The sequence below is a fragment of the Rattus norvegicus genome, chromosome 4, assembly GCF_021556685.1.
Source record: "Rattus norvegicus strain SHRSP/BbbUtx chromosome 4, alternate assembly SHRSP_T2T, whole genome shotgun sequence".
NCBI classification, from domain to species: domain Eukaryota; kingdom Metazoa; phylum Chordata; class Mammalia; order Rodentia; family Muridae; genus Rattus; species Rattus norvegicus.
The window spans coordinates 47627851-47646871 of record NC_141537.1 but is presented as its reverse complement, the minus strand read 5'-3'; the positions used below and the strand labels follow the sequence as shown (position 1 = coordinate 47646871).

The 19021-nt window shown below is 40.5% G+C and overlaps 1 protein-coding gene across 6 annotated transcripts in view; it reads left to right on the top strand.

Moving 5' to 3' along the window:
• Positions 1 to 17786, top strand: part of Cttnbp2 (cortactin binding protein 2) — a 163143-nt gene extending 145357 nt beyond the window's left edge. For 5 of the 6 annotated variants that reach the window (XR_015685327.1, XR_015685326.1, XM_087656211.1 and 2 more), the window contains 6 exons: positions 2692 to 2897; positions 3228 to 3404; positions 6049 to 6112; positions 8080 to 8212; positions 9518 to 9616; positions 16640 to 17786. Coding sequence is in view for 4 of the 6 variants with exons in the window: in XM_087656211.1 (XP_087512337.1) it covers positions 2692 to 2897; positions 3228 to 3404; positions 6049 to 6112; positions 8080 to 8212; positions 9518 to 9616; positions 16640 to 16888 (928 nt within the window). In the remaining 2 variants the exon portion in view is untranslated. 6 annotated transcript variants of the gene reach the window in all.
• Positions 17787 to 19021: the final 1235 nt, after the last annotated feature.

The window sequence follows — 19021 nt, the reverse complement described above, 5'->3', positions numbered from 1 at the left end:
CAAGCAAGTGTTTTTCTCTATACTTCCTGATTTCTCTACAGTTCCTCCTTCAGTTTTCAGTCCTGACATCACTGATGTTGTGACCTGGAAGAGGAAATAAACCCTTTCCTCACCTAAGTTGCTTTGGTCATGGAATTTATCACAGTAACTGGGGAAAAATAGGACACATGATGAATTCAGTATGTTTGAGACTGGGACTGTTGACAAGACTGCTTTTGTCACCTTCTACCATTAGCACAGAATGCCAGTTCTGTCAAAGAATGAGCATGGCTTGTCTGTTGTACAACTCCCTAAGTAACTGTATTTTCGCTAAGATCAGTGACAGTTATTCTCTGTGAATATACGCCAATTCACAAGCACATGACTTACTGAAATAGCTTACTGCTTGCTGTCCAGCCATGGGCAAGTGTCACTTAAGAAACTTCAATGTCAACCAACCAGAGCTTCCAGGGACTACCCAAAGACTATACTGGACTGACCCTGGACTCTGACCTCATAGGTAGCAATGAATATCCTAGTAAGATCACCAGTGGAAGGGGAAGCCCTGGGTCCTGCTAAGACTGAACCCCCAGTGAACTAGACTGTTGGGAGGAGGGCGGCAATGGGGGGAGGATGGGGAGGGGAAGCCCATATAGAAGGGGAGGAGGAGGGGTTAGGGGGATGTTGGCCCGGAAACCGGGAAGGGGAATAACAATCGAAATGTAAATAAGAAATACTCACGTTAATAAAGATAAAAAAGCAATGAGAAATTAAAAGAAAAAGAAACTTCAAATATATTATGCATACCCTCCCCGAAACTAAGGAAACCCAGCATTCAAAGGAGTTGACAAACTTCCTCCTCCATCAGCACTTACTATGTCTTCCTTTGAACTAACATACAAGAATACAAAAGAATGCAAAGTATGAATTAGAAAAACAGGAGTAGATGGAAAAGAGGATGTAAAGGGTCACCATTCAGCTCGGCTGGATAGCGTCCTGAGCAGGTATCCTTTTTGGAAATCGGGAGATGCAAATAGAACATCTTCCGTGTTGTAAGGAAAGCCACCAATGTAATGAGTTAGTTGGGGGAAAGGAAGGAGTTAGTAAATAGACACATTACCTTGATAAACAGAAACCCACATTTATGTAAGTAATAATTAAACCATCATCACAACTCTATGTAGCAAGGTTGGGTTTTTTTTTGTAGTTGTTGTTCTGTTTTGACATCCAGATTGGCTCAGGATTCTTAAGAGCCAATTTTCAGCTTTTCCCACGGGGAGTATAGTCTTCACACAGGAACTGTGTAGGCATGGAGATCTTGTCTTGTTAGCAATCTGATGCTATGGCAGCTTACTGTGGTTAGAATAGCAGGTGAGAGGCATGATGTTGTCACCGACAGCCAGCATGAAGACTGGGCTATATGTTTACGTAGATTTCCCTCCGGTCCTCTGAGTGACACATAGAGACTAAGGTAATGCTGGGTTTGCATTTTAGCTCTAAACATCCCCCTCACCATCCTCCATAGTGAAATGCTGGACAATTTGTCCATTCGTTTTGCTGGAAAGAAAGCATTGAAATCTCTTTTGCTCTGCCCTCTGCTCTGCAAGAAGCGTTATCTCTGTTTTTTAAGTCTGGGGAGATAGAGCACAATAAAGGATGAGATGTGTAGAGATTCCTCAAATTGTCTGCCTTTTCCCCCAACCAAACCTATTTTTATACACTCAGCACTCTCATAGGTAGCTACAATTTTGAATTCTAAAATTTGGGAGTTCAGGGTATCATGCAGATGGGGTGTTTGCCTTGTATATTCAAGACCAGAGTCCAGGAAAGGAATGCTTTCCTAGAGTGCTAGAGTTGTCTGTATACACTAATTTTTTTTTTGTATACACTAATTTTTGATGATTTTTCTTGAATTATCTGTAACTGAGCACTAATGGATAACTTCAATAAATCAGTGCTTTAATAATTTTAAGAATGCTTACAATTGCATGCCCGTATCCAAGAGCTTTCAAAATGTTTCTATCCTCAGAGATATTGTTTCGTTTCTCTATCCTTGAATTATTATGTTAACTGGTTTTGGTTTTGTTTGTTTTGTGAAAGAGAATATCTGACTAGGTCTTCACGCACATTAGGCAGGTTCTCCATTGCTCTGAACCGTTAGTGAGGCACAAACACTGACATTGTAATCAGCACCGCTTGCTCTAAAGTCAGCCGCAGTCCTCACGGTTTACAGGTAAAATGTAAGAGGTACAGCTGAAGCCACAGCTGGACGGCTCAGTTCTCTGCAAGGCGGAGCCATGTGGGTGTACATGTGTATCAAGGAGTTCCTACCTTGAGGTAGACATTTAATTTGTCAATAATACAGCTCCACTCACATGTTGAAATACATTTATGTCAAACAAATATAAAAAATTTAGAGAGAAGTTTTACAGAGATAAGTTTTTTGAATAGATGCCGTTTAATGCGCCTTCTTTTCTGCATCTTTATCCCACGTTCACTCTTTCTGGAGATACTTACTCTCGATTCCAGGATTAAGACAGGCTTATAAATTATCAGGATCATTTGCTCTTGAGACAACTTCAAACTGCTTTTGTATTAGATAATTTTACAAAACACGCGAAGTAATTTTCTGCAAAGTGTTCAGGTCTGCCTCTTGTGTGAGCTTGCATGCAGTTTGTAAGAGAGACTTTCCCCTTCTTCCTCTCCTGCAAGGTGGATGTCTAAGCTGTGGAACGCCATCATTGCTCCCCGAGTTCAAGAAGCAATACTGTCAAGAGCCGCCATGAACAAACAACCTGGTGCTAGGCAGACAGCTTCGAAGAAGCACCCTAGCCAAGGGCAGCAGGCTGTGGTGAGGGCTGCTCTCAGCATTCTGCTTAATAAAGCCGTTCTGCATGGCTGTCCCCTTCCCAGGACAGGTACGTAGGGTTGTGCGTGAACGGACAAATTTACATTCTCTCTCTACCACGGTTTGCAATCTGTTTCTATGGAGTATTCCTTTGTCTCCTCGTGGCTAAAGAAATCAATGTACTGCTCATAGCACTGTACCAGAACTCTTCCTGTTTTTAATGACTGGCACACATTTAAATTCTAGACCTCCAAGTACAGTTTGTACTGGTCTAGCCAACTCCAGCTTGGTTACTGTTAAGAAACCCACGAGTTAAGACTTGGTAATATATTTCAAGTCATTCTACGAAACTGTGTTATCTTCCCTTCTTCTTAGAAAAGTGTGGCTTGTGTTGTTTCAGAGCTGGACCAGCAGATAGCAGACTTCAAAGGGGGAAGTTTCCCTCTGTCAATAGTTTCAAGTTATAGCAAGAAGAAAGGAGAGAGTGCAGCCTGGAGAAAGGTGAACACCAGTCCTCGCAAGAAACCTGGGCACTTCTCCTCACCCATGTGGAACAAGCCAGACCTGAAGCATGAAGGTAGGGGATGTGAAGGCTGCAGGATGCAGGTTCTGAGTGCTAGTGGGATTTTGATATTAAAACTGCATTCCTTCAAGGTCCCTCTGAGTTGCTCAGTTTATACTCTCTTGGGATGAACCGTGTCGTAGTTTTCCAAAACATAGCTGAAAGCCTTCTACCCAAAAGACTACACTTTCTTACCAGAACTAGAAAATTCATCTTCAACTTGTTAATTGTTATTTTAAAAACTAACTTGTTTTCTTGGTCTCCACAATTAAATGTGTCTTCTTTATGATATTTTGCTCCTTTTACATACATGTCATTCCTCAAGTGGAGCTTAGTTTAAGAGCGCACACGTGTAGGTATATTTGACACAGATGTAGGGCGTTTATGCACGAATTGGTTTGAGTATTATTTCCCTGCATGTTGTGTTCAGGGTCAGGTGCTAGATATGGATCAGGAAAAGCAGCCAGAGAGTCCTCATAGACTTTAAGAGAAATGACTAGCTTGGACTAAATAATTACCTATACCATAGCACTGTCACTATATGCTGTAGTATGACAACCAGAATCAATACGGGGAATAAGGAAACAGCAGTATAGAAAACAGTAACGTAGAAAACTCAGCTCGGTGGTTGAGATGTTAATTAAGCAAGGCATGGTGGTACACGTCCTTAATTCTAATCTGTGAAGGCAAAGACTCTGTGACTCTGAGTCCAGCCTGGTCTATGTAGGCTCCAGGTCATCTAGCCAGGACTATGTAATAAGGCCCTGTCTCAAAGAAAGTTAATAAAAATATAAATCATAGAATTTCATGGACTTAGAACTGTTTGTGGTCTCAAATATAATATACTTCAAAACATGAACACTTTGTGAAAAATTGATAAAACGATCTTTCCACTTACACTGTCCACAGGTCTTTTCAGTGTACACTATCTTGTGCAAATGTTTCCAAAATCCAGAAACAAATTTTGCAAAGTATGTAAGATCATGGCTCCAGCTGCATATGTAGCAGAGGATGGGCCTGGGGCGGGGTGGCAATCAATGGGAGGAGAGGCCCTTGGTCCTATCAAAGCTCAATGCCGAGTGTAGGGGAATGTCAGGGTAGTGAGGCGGGAGGGAGTGGGTGGGTGGGTGGGAGAGCACCCTCATGGAGGCAGGAGGTAGGGGGAAAGAGATGGAGGGATTTCTGGAGGGAAAACCGGGAAAAGGGAAAACATTTGAAATGTAAATAAAGAAAATATCCAATAAAAGAAAAGAAAAAGGAAAAAAAGAACTTACACAGATACCAGGAAAAAAAAGTCCTTGGGTTATTTTAACTTTATAACAATTTATAACAATAATTCTCTCAAATGATTAGATTGAATAATTACAATGCTTCATTTGATTTTTGTTTTGGACACAAATGTTTGGTGGGAGAGTTCTTTACTACTATGAGCAAGTGGCCCAGAACTGAAAGGGAAGTAATAGACCCTATCACACCACTGTGGGAGTTCATAATATGAACCCATTTCTCTCTAGAACTAACAAGTAGATCATTGATATGGCCTTCTAGGCTTCCAGGCACCAGTAGGACAGTGCCTTTCTCAGGTGCCACCAGTCAGGGAGCAAGACAGGTGAAGATCTAGCACAGTGGTTGTTGGTAACCTGCTTTTAATGGAACTATTTAAATTTAATTTACTTTCCAAAAACTTTTTTTTTCCTTGTGGCTGTGGTATTCAAACCCCAGGCTCATGCATGCTAAGCAAGAATTATACCACTAAGTTACATTCCTAACTAAAGTAATTTTTTATGGAACATTTGTGTCAGCAACGTTCACATAATTTCAGACTTCGCACAAAAGTATCAAAGTGTTTTAGTGTGTTTATAATATTTGAAGTAATAGAAATATATCTTGAATCTAAAAGGACACAGTGTTGCTTCGTATACATTTCTGACTATAGTCTAGTAGGAAATCCATCGCATCAGGACAAGTGTATGCCCAGTATATACCTGATACAAATGGAAGTTTGTATGCAAGAATACATAGAGTCTGGCATTTTCTGTTTTCTTAAGTGGCCCATAATTTGCAAATTGGAAAATATTGCCTTGCTTCTTATGGTTCTTTGTGTACTATTCCTAATTTCTGAATAATAATTGTTACTAACAATTTAGATTTTTACAAGTACATACACATACAGCAGCAGATAAAGGTAACATATCAAAATCGATTCCTCTCATGAAATGGCAGGTACTAGCTCGTCTTTTGGTACTTTCTGTCAGCTACTGAGCTGAGGGGACAAATGGCAAGGTTCCCCTAAATTGAGTCTTGAGTGGTTTTAAATCCACTGGCCTCAGCATTAATATCCATAAACAAATCAATTATTCCCCAATGTCCTAACTACTCCTGTGTAGGAAACTACACCAGAGCCACTGTTCTGAGAACATTTCCACACAAGGTGGCTGCTAATCGAAGCCCAGTGCTTCAGAGTCTAGAATTTGATGTTAAAAAAAACAGTTATGGGGGTTGGGGATTTAGCTCAGTGGTAGAGTGCTTGCCTAGGAAGTGCAAGGCCCTGGGTTCGGTCCCCAGCTCCGAAAAAAAGAACCAAAAAAAAAAAAAAAAACAGTTATGGATTCACAGGAATAGTGAACCATTTTATTAACAATGGCTGTTTTTTCAACAGGTATGAGAAACAAGAGTGTACCACATCTGAATATTAACAGGAGCTCCTCTCTGTCAAAGCAACAGTAAGTTCCCTTTCAAGTTTCACTTGCATCAAAGAAAACTTGAGTTTAATTATTGACCAACTTTAATTAAAACTTGAGCTTAATAATTGATTAACTCTATTTTTAAGTATTTTGAACATTGCTAAAGTTATTTTAACATTTTAGCTGTTTTAACATTAATATGATTTTGGAAGAATAAATATCATTAACTGAAAGACAACGCATTAATATAAACTTTAAATGAAATCTTGTTAAGTTCCATAAGTGTAATATAAAACCCATTTTGCTTTAATTTTTTTTGAATAAACCTAGAGAACTAGGTTTCATTTTTTTGCTTAAGCTTTATCATTTAACAAATCTGAAAGAAGGCTGGCATATGTGAACATTTAGACCAGTAGTTCTCAACCTGTGGGTTGAGACCCCATTTGTAGGCTAAAGAACATTTCATAGGTCACCTAAGACCATTCTTCATATCAGATACTTACATTACAATTCATAAGCTGCAAAACTAGTTATAAAGTAGCAATGAAAATAACTTTATGGTTGAAGTCACTACAACAGGAGGAGCTATATTCAAGCATCACAGCAGTAGAAAGTTTGAAAGTTTGATTTAGACAGTCTAAGGGTAACTTCTTTAATGTGAGATTTGCCAAAACAGCATGATTTATTTACCTACAAGTACTATGCTTGTAGTGATCATTTTAGTTATATAACCCTTATGGTATTGGTGACTATGGTACATTTTGGACTATAAAGAAATATTTAGTTAATTATAGGATGGAAATAATTGGATCCTTTGCAAATAAAATGCATTTGGTGTTCCCTGTTCACAGTGTGACACAGGGAGGTAAATGAGATCGCATTACATGTGACTTTCCACTAAGACCATCACATACCAAAGCTTGAGTATTATTCCCCCTAACCCTAAGAAGTAGTTCTAAGTTTCTTTTTCAATTGAGAGAACTCAGAACTTGAGCTGCTAAGGGAAAAATAATCAGTCTGGCCTTGACATGGCCAATTCAAGTTTAAAATAAATTTTTGTTCCAGTATATATACTGACACATGTCCCTCTCCCCACCCCAGCCCCCAAAACTCCTGCTTATTACTTTTTTTAAACATTTTATAATTTTTGATACAATTGCATTTCTCCCTTCTCTCCTTGTAAGCCAGAAGTTTTCAACCCATGAATTGCATCCCCTTTGGGGTCACATATCAGATATCCAGCATATCAGATATTTACATGATGATTAATAACTAAAATGATACAGTTATGAAAAGCAACAAAATAAAATTTCATAATTGTGGAACACCCACAGCACGAGGAATCCTATTAAAAGTTTGCAGCCTTAGGGAGGATAAGATCCGCTGCTCCAAACCTTCCCATTCTCCTTCCAATCCTGCCCTCTCTTTAGGATTTCTAGCTATAACTGCTTGATCTGTATGATGCTATTGTATCTACATATTGCTATGTATATGTATTTTTATATATGTCTTACATTGGTATTGCTCTTTCCTGGAGATACTACTTCTCCATCCTTTATTGCCTGCCTGTGGTCCTTTGTGTAGGACTGAGGCCTGTGGGTTCTTCCCTGTCCATGTTGGCACGCTCATTGCTGTCATCCTTGTTGAGCATTTGAGCGGACATGTCGTTGAACCTTTATGGGTTTAACTTCACTTTGTCAGACATAAGTGATAGAGAAAAGGAGAAAGAAAGGAAATTGAAATAATAGCTTTCTTTGTGGAAAAACAACTGTTATCCCGCTAAGAGTTTGGCTGGAAGTTAATGACATCTTGAGAAAACCAGTTAGTATTCACATCTCATGTTATAGGGCTGTTGTTGCACTAGATGACCTGTATGGGTTACTTGGGAGGATATTGGAAGCTCTTCTTTATCTCAAAGTTCAGAAGGTAGAGGGTCCAGAATTCTCTATTTGGTAAAGCTGGTTTGTTCCCATTTTTGAAAAGCTCTCCTCTGGCCTTTGTATTAGGTCCTTAGAGAATGATCTATCCATGACATTGACTTTGGACCACAGACTCTCTTTGGGTTCAGATGATGAGGCAGATCTGGTCAAAGAACTCCAGAGTATGTGTTCCAGCAAATCTGAGTCTGATATAAGCAAGGTAAGCATTCCATAGGTGCAGGGCCATGGGCTCTGTCCAACAGAGACTTGCTTCTACAACAGGATGCTGGGAACCACATCTTAAAACACATCTCCTAAAGGAAATGCCTTAACACGTATCATTGTTGATGCTATAACCAAACCATCCTTTGCTTTGCTCAGAAAATTAATTTCTCCCAAGCCATTGAATAGTAGTAGGAGCTTTGTTGTTCTCCTCTGAAACACCTGAACTTAAAATTTTGTTATTAATTGTATCAGCCCAAACCAAGCCAACATATCTATTTGAGTAGTCTTTTGATTGGGGAAGATTTGTGTGTGTAGATTTGTGTGTGTGTGTGTGTGTGTGTGTGTGTGTGTGTGTGTGTGTGAGAGAGAGAGAGAGAGAGAGAGAGAGAGAGAGAGAGAGAGAGAGAGAGAAAGAGAGAACGAACCCAGGGTTTGCATGCTAGACAAGTGTTCTACCCCTGACCTGCATCACCTGTCCTCATGTTTTGATACAGATTCTCTCTGCTATGGGAGCTTACACTACCTTTGAACCCAGCATCTGTCTCCATAAGTAGCTTTATACAAAAGTTTGACTTTCTCAGACATTACCATTGCCAATTTTGGAACATAAGCTAGCAGTAAGATACAAGCTTCATAGTAGATCCAGGTTATAGACAGGGTTGCAGCAACATTCTTTATAAAGAAGAAAAAGAGTGGTCCTTTATAATACATATTGTCATGGTCTTTAAGCTGGGAAACTTGAGAACCAGCTATAGAAACCTGCTACCTGAAATCTTAAAGAAAACATTAATAGCATCAAGTTGAACCTGCTTTGGCATTCTTAAATCTGTGGTGCATTGAACCAAGCCTCCTCCATAAACAGTGCTTGGAAGGATCCCGGATACTTACAATGTGCTAGAGATCCAGTGACAGAACTCAACTGTTTCAGATGAACTTTCTAGGAAAAGTAAAAGTGTCTGCCTTATTCAACCTTGCTAGAAATGAACTGGAATCTTTATCTACAGGAAAAATAAGATAAGGACTCACAAACTAATTTTTTTGTTCTGACTTGCCAAGTAGATTCTTTTTTTAAAAAATCTGCTTTTCATGGGAGATATCTTTTTAATAGATTCTTTGTTTTTGGTATAAAATTATCCTTTGAGCAGGACGGAGTCTGGAGACAGCTTCTCTCGAGGATTTCAAGGTTAGGGAAGTGGGTGTCTACTCTTCTGTGGCTTCTTCATGGTGGTGTACGCCTGTGCTTCAGGTGAGCCACAGTGTAACAGCAGAGGCTGAACTTGATGGACTTTGTCTCTTCCAGATTGCTGATTCCAGGGAAGACTTAAGGACATTTGATAGTTCAAGAACCAACCCTGTGACTTCAGCACCTGTTAACCTGAGGATGCCAGTGCCACAGAAGGTAAATGGTTTTCGTTCCAAAATGAGAGAAAAAAGGTTTGTTGTGGAACTGACTTTTCAACTCAACTCTGTAATTTATACTGAGAGCAGAAATAGGAAAAAGGATGCATGGGTCAATTAAGATGTCTGGGTAACTTGCTGATCAAACCTTTTCTTAGCATCTGATACTATATTTCAGAATTTTGTGTTTCTCTCAAAATCTTTGTTTTCATTTTTGCTTGATAAACAGCATAAGATTTCTTGCATTTGGTGAACCTTTAGTTAAATATAGCAAAGGCAGAATGACACTCACAAATTCTTATTGAGTTTCAGTGAGAGACGATCTTTCAAAAATCAAGTCAGAGAGGCAAACAGAAGGGCCAAGTTCTATGTGGATTGTATTAGGTCACATAAAGGGCAGAATAACTTGGCCTTCTGGGTGAACAAGAACATTGGATAAAATCCTACCCCTCCATTGCTTCGTGAGGAGGTATAGGAGGTTTCTCTTCAACAAGCTCTGTTGAGTTCCCAATCCCTTCCTGTTCACATCTACCCCACAATGGCTTACAAAGACCTGTGTGTGCAAGGACAGGTGGGGCAGGTTTTAACGTGGGCATGGTGTAACTATTAAATGACTGATCTTTAGCTGGTTACCCTACAGCCCTGGACTCACAGCTTCTACTGCTGTGGTTCATTAGTTCTGGTTAGTGGTGTCTCTATTGAAAGGAAGGAAGTGGGCTGAAGGCCCTAATAAAATACATAACATGCTAAAAAGACCTCTCTGCCTGCCAGGAGAAGGTTTGCACAGTCCTTGTGTCCTTACTGAGCATTTGGTTTGAAAATATTTTGTTCATAGTTTATCATTCTGCCGTCTTTAAATCCTTAATTCACTGTCCATGTGTGAAAGCTTCTCTGAGCTTTGGTTGGTCCCCTAGAACCACTCCTTAGGATTCATTGGATAGGATAGCATAGAGGAACGGGTCCAGATCATCAAGAAATAGAATAATGAGCAATCATGAGCAATTTCCCCCTAGTATCAAGTCATTTTTGCGTGTGAATATATCGTTGCCTGTTAGATCTAGGAATGGCTCAGTGGTGGAGTGCTTTCCTTTCTTAGCACAGATAGATCTTTGTATTCAAACTCCCATGCTGAAAAAAATATTGTTAGACTATGTTGCTTTTTGTTTAAATGTCTGATAGAGAGACCTTATTTTCTATTATAAGCCATTGTCCATAATAATATAGTACCGAAAATGATGCAAGCTACAGCCAGATACGAAGCTTTGTTTTAGAAGGGAACTTAAGGCATCCTTTATCCTGCCTGACCTCTTAAGAACTGCGGGTTTTAGGATGGCTGCATCCTGATTTCTTTCTTTTTAAGCTGAAGGCACCTGGGGGATTCTTTCTATCTAGAAGATGCTTTTCTCAGGAGCTGCCAGCAGAGGGCAAAATGCCCTAGCTGTCTGGAAGCTGGCAGAGTACTTCTTTCCCTATCTTGTTTACAACTCACCCAGCATTTTTTGGTTCCACGCCCAGTTTCTCCTCTTATCAGGAAATAACTCCCTTTAGAGGTGAGAGCACTCTGGATTAACTGAAATTACTTTCTCCTTCATGGCCAGAAGGCATACTCCATCAAGAGCCTGCTCCTCCTGACCCCGTGTAACTTGCACTCATCTGACAGTGAAGGACTATAACTATTTCTTAATCAAAACAGCGAAACACGTAAATCGTCAATATAAATGACAAATACTGTAAATGTTTCTCTATTACCTAAATGACGTAAATTCAGACTAATCTTCATTTCTGGTGACATAATGTAATGACAACCACTTCAAGGTTTTTGTAAATCTCCACTTCCTGAACTCTGCCCTCTAAATGTTCTGGTGTAATTAGACAGAGGTACAGACAGGACCCCTGCATTCTCATGTGTAGCCAGGCGTGATATCCAGTGTTCTAAGATATAGCTTTTGTCTGTTTTTACTTTCTACACCCCTTCTTTTTTCCCACGTATATTTTGAGAGGGGCCATTATTCCTTCATCTAACTTTTCCAAGTTTGAATTGCATCCCCCTCCCTGTTGTCACTTTTCCTCCAGCCACTACCCCTGACACAGTCCTGTCTGCCACAGCCTGGCTCCCTCCCCCTTTAGCATCTAGAGAGACCATCATATCTTAACTTTGAGAAGACAGACCATCACATCTTCAAGAAGATGCTTAGTATTGCATGAATGACTCACTCTGATTTAAAAATGGTTTGTTCAGGTTACATATTGAAAATAACTTTAGGAAAGTAAATTAGAGGTTTTGTTAGAGGATTGTATGGGGACCTTGGGACCTTTAGGCCAAGAAGGCTCCCGTTTGAGGATCTTTCGGAAAGACACCCGAAAACTATGCTGGCCGCCAGAGTGTTGGGAACATCATTCCTTCCCTCTCCATAAGCATGTTTTTTGATTTGCATACACAGACCCTGAATTTCTGTGACTACACTAAGCTCAAGTGAGCTTCCACGTAACCTCCTCATTCCTCCAGAGACTGACTCAGCCTGGACTCCCCAAACATATGCTAACTGTTAGAAATTTTAGTAATTTATATAGTCATTATGCTTGTCCTTGTGATACAGACCAAAGGACAGAATGAAAAACAATATGCCAAAGAGCTGGAGAGATGGCTCAGCAGTGAAGGGTACTAACTGATATTCCCCAGGACCAGGTTTCAAGTTTTAGTACCCACGTGGCAGCTCACAGATGTCTATAACTCCAGGATCCTATACCCTTTCACAGATATACAGAAAACCAAACCACCAATGTACAGAAAATAAAAATAAACACCACCACATCATCTCCTTTCCCATTTGTGGCCTTGGTACTAACCCAGTACTTTATCAGAGATAATTCATCAAAAATGGTGAGATTCCCATTTTCACTCTATATTATAGCTAGATATTGTGTTTATTATTTTTAACATGCTTCCCCCTCCTTTTGTTATGCCAGGGAGGGAATCCAGGCCCTTTCCCATGCTAGACAGTGGTGTACCACTAAATAACATATGCAGTCTACTGCATTTTAGACCAAATTATCACATACGGCCAATCCCCAACGTATAATCAATCTTCTCGGCTTCACTGATTTCAGCAACAACATAGAAACACACATCTGTTGTGTATGCGAGGGTGTTCCTAGGAAGGTTTAACTGAAGGGAAGAGACACACACAGGAGGTAGATGGCTCCCATCCCATAGACAGAAGACCTGGCCTGAGAAACAGAAAAGGGGAGCACAGTACACTATCACCATCCATCACTCTCTACTTCCTTACTACAGTGGCCTTTCCCACCTAAGTCTGCACCCCTGCAACTCTGAGCCATATGAATCCTTTCTCCCTTCTGTTGCTTGGAATTCATCACAGCAATCAGAAGAATAACTAGGGCAATGATTAAGCGCCCTGATCTTCCATCATGGAGTCTTTACTGTGATTTCAGTTAAATCTCAGCACAGGATTCTCGCTATTCAGTACCCAACAAGCTGGGCCATATTAGTTCTCTTCTGTGTGACTCTGACCAGTTACTAACCAGAACAATGTAGGGGAGGAAATATTTGTCTCATGCTTTCAGGAGTTTTTATTTCAAGATCGTTTGGCTCATGTGCTTAACCCCACATCACAGCTGAGGGAGTATGTGGTTGAGAGGAAAGCTGTTTACTTCCTTTGTAAACAGGAAGGAAAGAGTGATACAGAAGGATAGACAAGAAACTCCAAGGACCCACCCCTGGCCGCCTACCTTTTGCTGCCTAAACCCTACTTCTTGAGCTTTCTAGGATTCCCAAAACAGTACTGGGAAACAAACATTCAGTTCGTAAGCGTGTGGAAGGATGTCTCCTACTTAAACAAAAATACACGTACTTATGACTCCCAACTTGTTAGCATCAACAGGTTTTCAAAGAAAACCAAGCATGCTAAGATGATTGTGGTTTTCTTTCATTTTCTTCTGCACCGATAGCATGCTGTGAGCTGCAGGGGAGCATGGACTGGGCATAGGTCAACCCTCTTCCCAGGCTCACTTGCAGTTTACTGGTGCTAAAGCAACAGAGTGCAGCTATGTCTTGATTCCCTAAAGAGCAAACCTGTCTGAAAGAAAGCGCTTTCTCTCCCTGGCCACACGTAGCCCAGCCTTCTTTCCCCTACAGATGCTTGTGCTCTAGACCTCATTTTGCCCCCTCACTGCCTTTTACTCATTAGGAAAGTGTTGAAAGCTCGAGACAAAGGTAGATCAGAGTTGCTCGCAGCTGACTGAGCATTTTGAAAGAGCTGGGTCTGAAGACCTGGCAACAGTGGATTTCCCTTCAGTGATTTAGGGGTAGTTTGGTGGTCATTTGGAGATCTCATTAGGACTTCAATAGAGCATAAATGGAGGGGCACGGAGATTTAAGGTAGACTTTAAAAGGCCTTTAGTGACATACTTGGGACATACCTAGGAATTTGGGACTTCTGAAGCCAATGAGAACTTTAGTCCCCCCATACATTTTTTTTTCCTCCACCAACACTCCCATGATTCCATAATTAGTTACTGATTTTGCAGGTAACATTACATTAGGTAGAAGAGGAAGGCAGATATTAGAGATAACTGGTGACTCCTGCTCAGGGGTTGAAAGAACAGTATTAACCTGTAATGTGCCAAATGAGATGCCTTAGGCAGATTACATTAAACATGCAGGTTGAGGAGCAATGATAATTATGTCGATGGGTGGGTCTAAATGCAGTCCTCAAGCATAACTGAGAGATAAAGGTACAAGCTAATTTAACTTTTTTTTTTTTCGGAGCTGAGGACCGAACCCAGGGCCTTGCGCTTGCTAGGCAAGCGCTCTACTCTGAGCTAAATTCCACACCCCACAAGCTAATTAATCAGTGACAACTCAAACAGAATGGGCAGTAAGGAAAAATCTGCAACTGTGTGAATAGAGAAGGTTCAGACCAATGCAGAAAAGGATCTTGAAGAGTTGAGGGAAGTTTTTAAGTTTGGTTGCACTTCCCATATGTGAGAGATGTTTGAAAACCATCTACCCATGCCCCACCCAAGACCATTAAATCTGAATCTTGGGAGACCATCCTGTCAGCGCTGCCCAAATTGATTCCAACATTATAGCTAGCATCGTTTGTGACTTCAGCCTTTACCACAGCCAGTTTAAGGCAATTTGTTGCCTTCCGCTCCAAGATGTCTCTATTTGACTGGTTAAACTCGAGTTTTAAATCTTTCTGTGATTGCATTGCTGCATGGGTACACTGGCACTGTCAAAGCAATGTTAACGCTCTCAGAGCTTTGTACAGTTTAATACAATACAGACCGAAGGACTGTTGTTGAATGAAAATAGGGAAATACTGGGGAATTTCCACCTTCCTTGTTCTGACTGTACAGATGCTCTCAGCTAACTCACCATCAGGTTCCTTGTGGGGAAAATGGGGAATGTTGGCCAGGTGATTGCAGTAGCTCTGCCACACTAAACACTCAGACCAGAATATGTTCATGAAGAGAAACCCAGGCACAGAGCTGCTAAGCAGGAGCCTTACTTTGCTAGAATGTACAGTCCGGTAGAGCAGGATGGTTTTCTTATGTTCTTTCTTGTGTGCCAAACATCTGGGACAGTGTTATCTTTGAGTAAAGGCTTAAAACACATTTGTTGAAACATAAAAATGTGAGTCAGACGAGGTCACAGGATGTGGAGATCGGCCTACAGAGTTAGTAAGTTAGCTTTTTGTCACTATGACAGATACCTGTAGGGTTGGTGAGGTCCAGAGTCTGCTCTGTCACAGGGCTCGGCCACTCAGGGAGGCAGGATGTGGGAAGTGACCACACACTGTCACTGGGTGGGCTCCAGAAGTTGGGGTCTTGGGAGAGCTGGAGCTGGCTCAGTGGTCCCCAGGCCTGCAACTAAGCTGGGGCCATCTGTTTCTCAGGCTCTCAGATACCTAGGTGACATTGAATGCTGTAGAAGAGCTGAGAACAGACTGGGGGCCCCGCAGGCTGGATCTGGCCTGAGGCCGAGAGGGAAAAGAGGGAAGCCCCAGTTGGTCCCTCAGGGATGAGTCCCAGCTATGGCTGGACCTTCCATGGGAGATTAAATGGTGGCTCTATAGGCAAAGGCCTTCTCCACAAATCTATGGAGGGCCGTGGCTAGTGACAGTGGCCTGGTGCCCAGTAATCAGATGAAGCACCTACCGTCCCTTCAGGGTCATCAGGGTTTCTAGCCTTAGCTCAACCAGGAACCAGGCTGCCTTTCACAGTCCCACATCTACCTAAGGGAAATTATTGAGAAGGGAAGATATATTTTGACTCATGATTTCAGTATTTATAGTCTATGGTTAGTCAATTCTGTTGTTTCTGGACCTGTGAGGAAATAGAACACTTTGATAGTCAGAAGCACAGAAAGAGACAGAGGCCCTGAATTCCTGCAACCTACGTGGTACAGAAAGAACTGACTCTTACTGGTTGGCCTCTGACAGTCACTCACATGCGCATAAGCATGTAAATAACGATTCAAAGACATAACTTCATTACACACACACACACACACACACACACACACATTCAGTTACCTACTTCATCCATGTAGGCTCCACTCCCTAATAATACCATCAATTACAAACTCAGTAAACTGATTAAGTCAGAATTCTTGAGATCCAGTGCCTATAAATGATTAGCACCACTAGCGGAGCACCAAGCTTTGAGTATGTGAGCCTTTGGTAGGGACTACAACAATTGAATTTGTTCAATTTGATGTTCTCATGCCTAAAATTCTATAAAACTCCTATTGATGTGGAGACTTAAGACTCTATCTCTTGACTCCTTGATGCCTGCAAATATTTATTTAAGAGGAGGGTGAGGCCTGAAAGCACGTCTCAGAAAAATCAATCAGAAAGTGCACTGTGGTCAGTTGTTAGCTTCTCCCCAGACAGGGAAATGCTCCTGCGAGTTTACTCAGACACAGAGGAGAGGGAGAGGGAATGGCCAACCGTATTGGGCAACTCTGATAAACCTGTTGGTTTCTCCTCTCTTGTAGGAAGCCAGTCCTCTCAGCAGCCATCAAACTACCGAATGCAGCAACAGTAAATCCAAGACTGAGTTGGGTGTCTCAAGAGTTAAATCTTTTCTTCCTGTTCCTAGAAGTAAAGTCGCCCAGTGTTCCCAGAACACCAAAAGAAGCAGCAGCAGCAGCAGTAATACAAGGCAACTAGAAATCAATAACAACTCCAAAGAAGAGAATTGGAACGTAGACAAACACGAACACGTAGAAAAACGTAACAAATAGGCCTGCCTACAACACCTCCAACAACGTGATCACCTTAACGTCTTTTGTATATTTCATGCAGAAACACCAAGACAAAGAAGATGTAAATACCTTAAAATGAATAAAACCATTTTCCTGTAATATAAAGGACAGGTGCGGGACCACTATTCAGCCTTTTGTAAAGAATGTATTTATAACCTCACATTTTTTTTTCTGTTAATCCTATAGGACTAAACTTTGATCCCATGAACTTACAGCAACCTTTCAAGTAGTTTTTTTATAATAGAAACATTGTAATCGTTTTAATGGAGATGTTCAGGGGTATTAAAGCAGAAGTGTCTGTGTACTGTATATTTCTATCTGTACATATGTACATATATGTATATTGACAGAAGTTGCATACATGTGTACAAGATTGGCTTAGATGAAATGTGCCAGTTTGAATGGAGATGATAATTTTATGCTCATCTGATGGGGAATGACTCGAATGGGGCAATAACAAAACATTTCTAAACAGTTATTTTCCATTAAAAGCCATATGAAGTATTTTGCCTGTTAAAATTCTAGTTTTACATTTTGAATCTTTTAGTGGTTACATTGCCATCTGGTTGCATCATGTATATATATTTACGCTTCTTAATTTGCATTATGACTTGTAAAAAATATGAAATTATAATGCAATAAAAGTGTTATCTTTCTTACAAAACTTTTGTACCTAAGTGGATATAAAAGTTATCTGCATCAAGAAAGACATCAATTAAATGAATTTGGAGTTAACGCCTTCAATATATTTCTAATAACACACCGATAATAAAATTAATATTTTCTAGAAGTGTGTCTTATAAAGGAATGGTGAAGTTATTTATCCAATTTACGGTTAAGGTACTTTGATGCCAAATAAAATTTTGAACTAGTGAAATTATTTTGCTCTATTTTCCTATCTGTTGCTGCTCTTGAATTCTTGCTCATACAACGGTCATACAATTGGAAGCCCACAGCATAAATGTTCCATTTAGGAATGCCATAAAACTTTTCCTGCAAATTGCTGTTTCACCAGCTATCACCTACCAGCTTACCCTTACAGGATAGTCTCAGATATTTGGCTGGGATAAAACAAACAGAACTTAAACTATCAAAAAAGCCCAATTTTCAAACAAAGCTCATCTACTCATCTATTAAAAGTCCTTTGAGGGGTCAAGATAGGTATTTACATTAAATACACACATATGGACACTGTTTTAAACTTCTTTGCAAAAAATAGGTGCGAAATGTTAGGGGGCAATGTAGTGACTGTGTATGATTTGGGTTGAAGAAGAAAGCCTTGCCATTAGGGAATAACCAGAGGGCAACCCATGTCAGCATTCTTTCTGGGGCTTTCTCTCCACCAGGCAAGCTTGGGGTATGTAGAATGTCACCCTCATATACAGGAAAAGGTGCAGTGGGCTGAAAGAACTGGAGCAAAGGTCAACGGGTGGGAGGAGAGGTACTGTGGAGTGGGCCTAGACTTGACCACAATAATAATGTAGAACTGGACTCAAATTCTTTATGCCAGGTAGTATTTGATAGTCAAGTGTTTTCATAAAAAGGTGCTAATCTTGGGAGCAATTCAAAGACAAAAGGTGAGAGAACAAAATCAAATTTGAGAAACACTGAGGTGGCCCGATGTAACTGACCCATGCTGCTTCCTTTTGTCAGATCCAATGTGTACTTTTAATAGTTGGATGGCAGGCAGCATAAAGTCTAAAAAGAGCATTTAGATCAAGGGCTTTCAAAGTAGAAGCCTACCGATAGGTCATGATATTTAATAAACCATAACTCATTAAAAAACAGAATTTGACAGAGTTGTAAATGTCAAGGTCATTGCAATGAAATAACTGTGAAGCATTTATCCAGTGTGTGGATTATGAGTGCATGAAATTATGACTGTGGGTCACAATCCTAAGTCATTAAATGCCAGTAGGAGATCATAGGTCATGGTGGAACCTAAATTTAAGATTGAAGTCTACAATAGGCTAGATAAATGACCTTGTGACTGAACTAAGCACTGCTGACTATGACAATTGGCTGCGGTCGGCAACAGGTTACTTAACCTGTAGCAAAACAAAGACCACAACAGCCATAAAGACCATCTGAATATTACATTACAGCACAGTA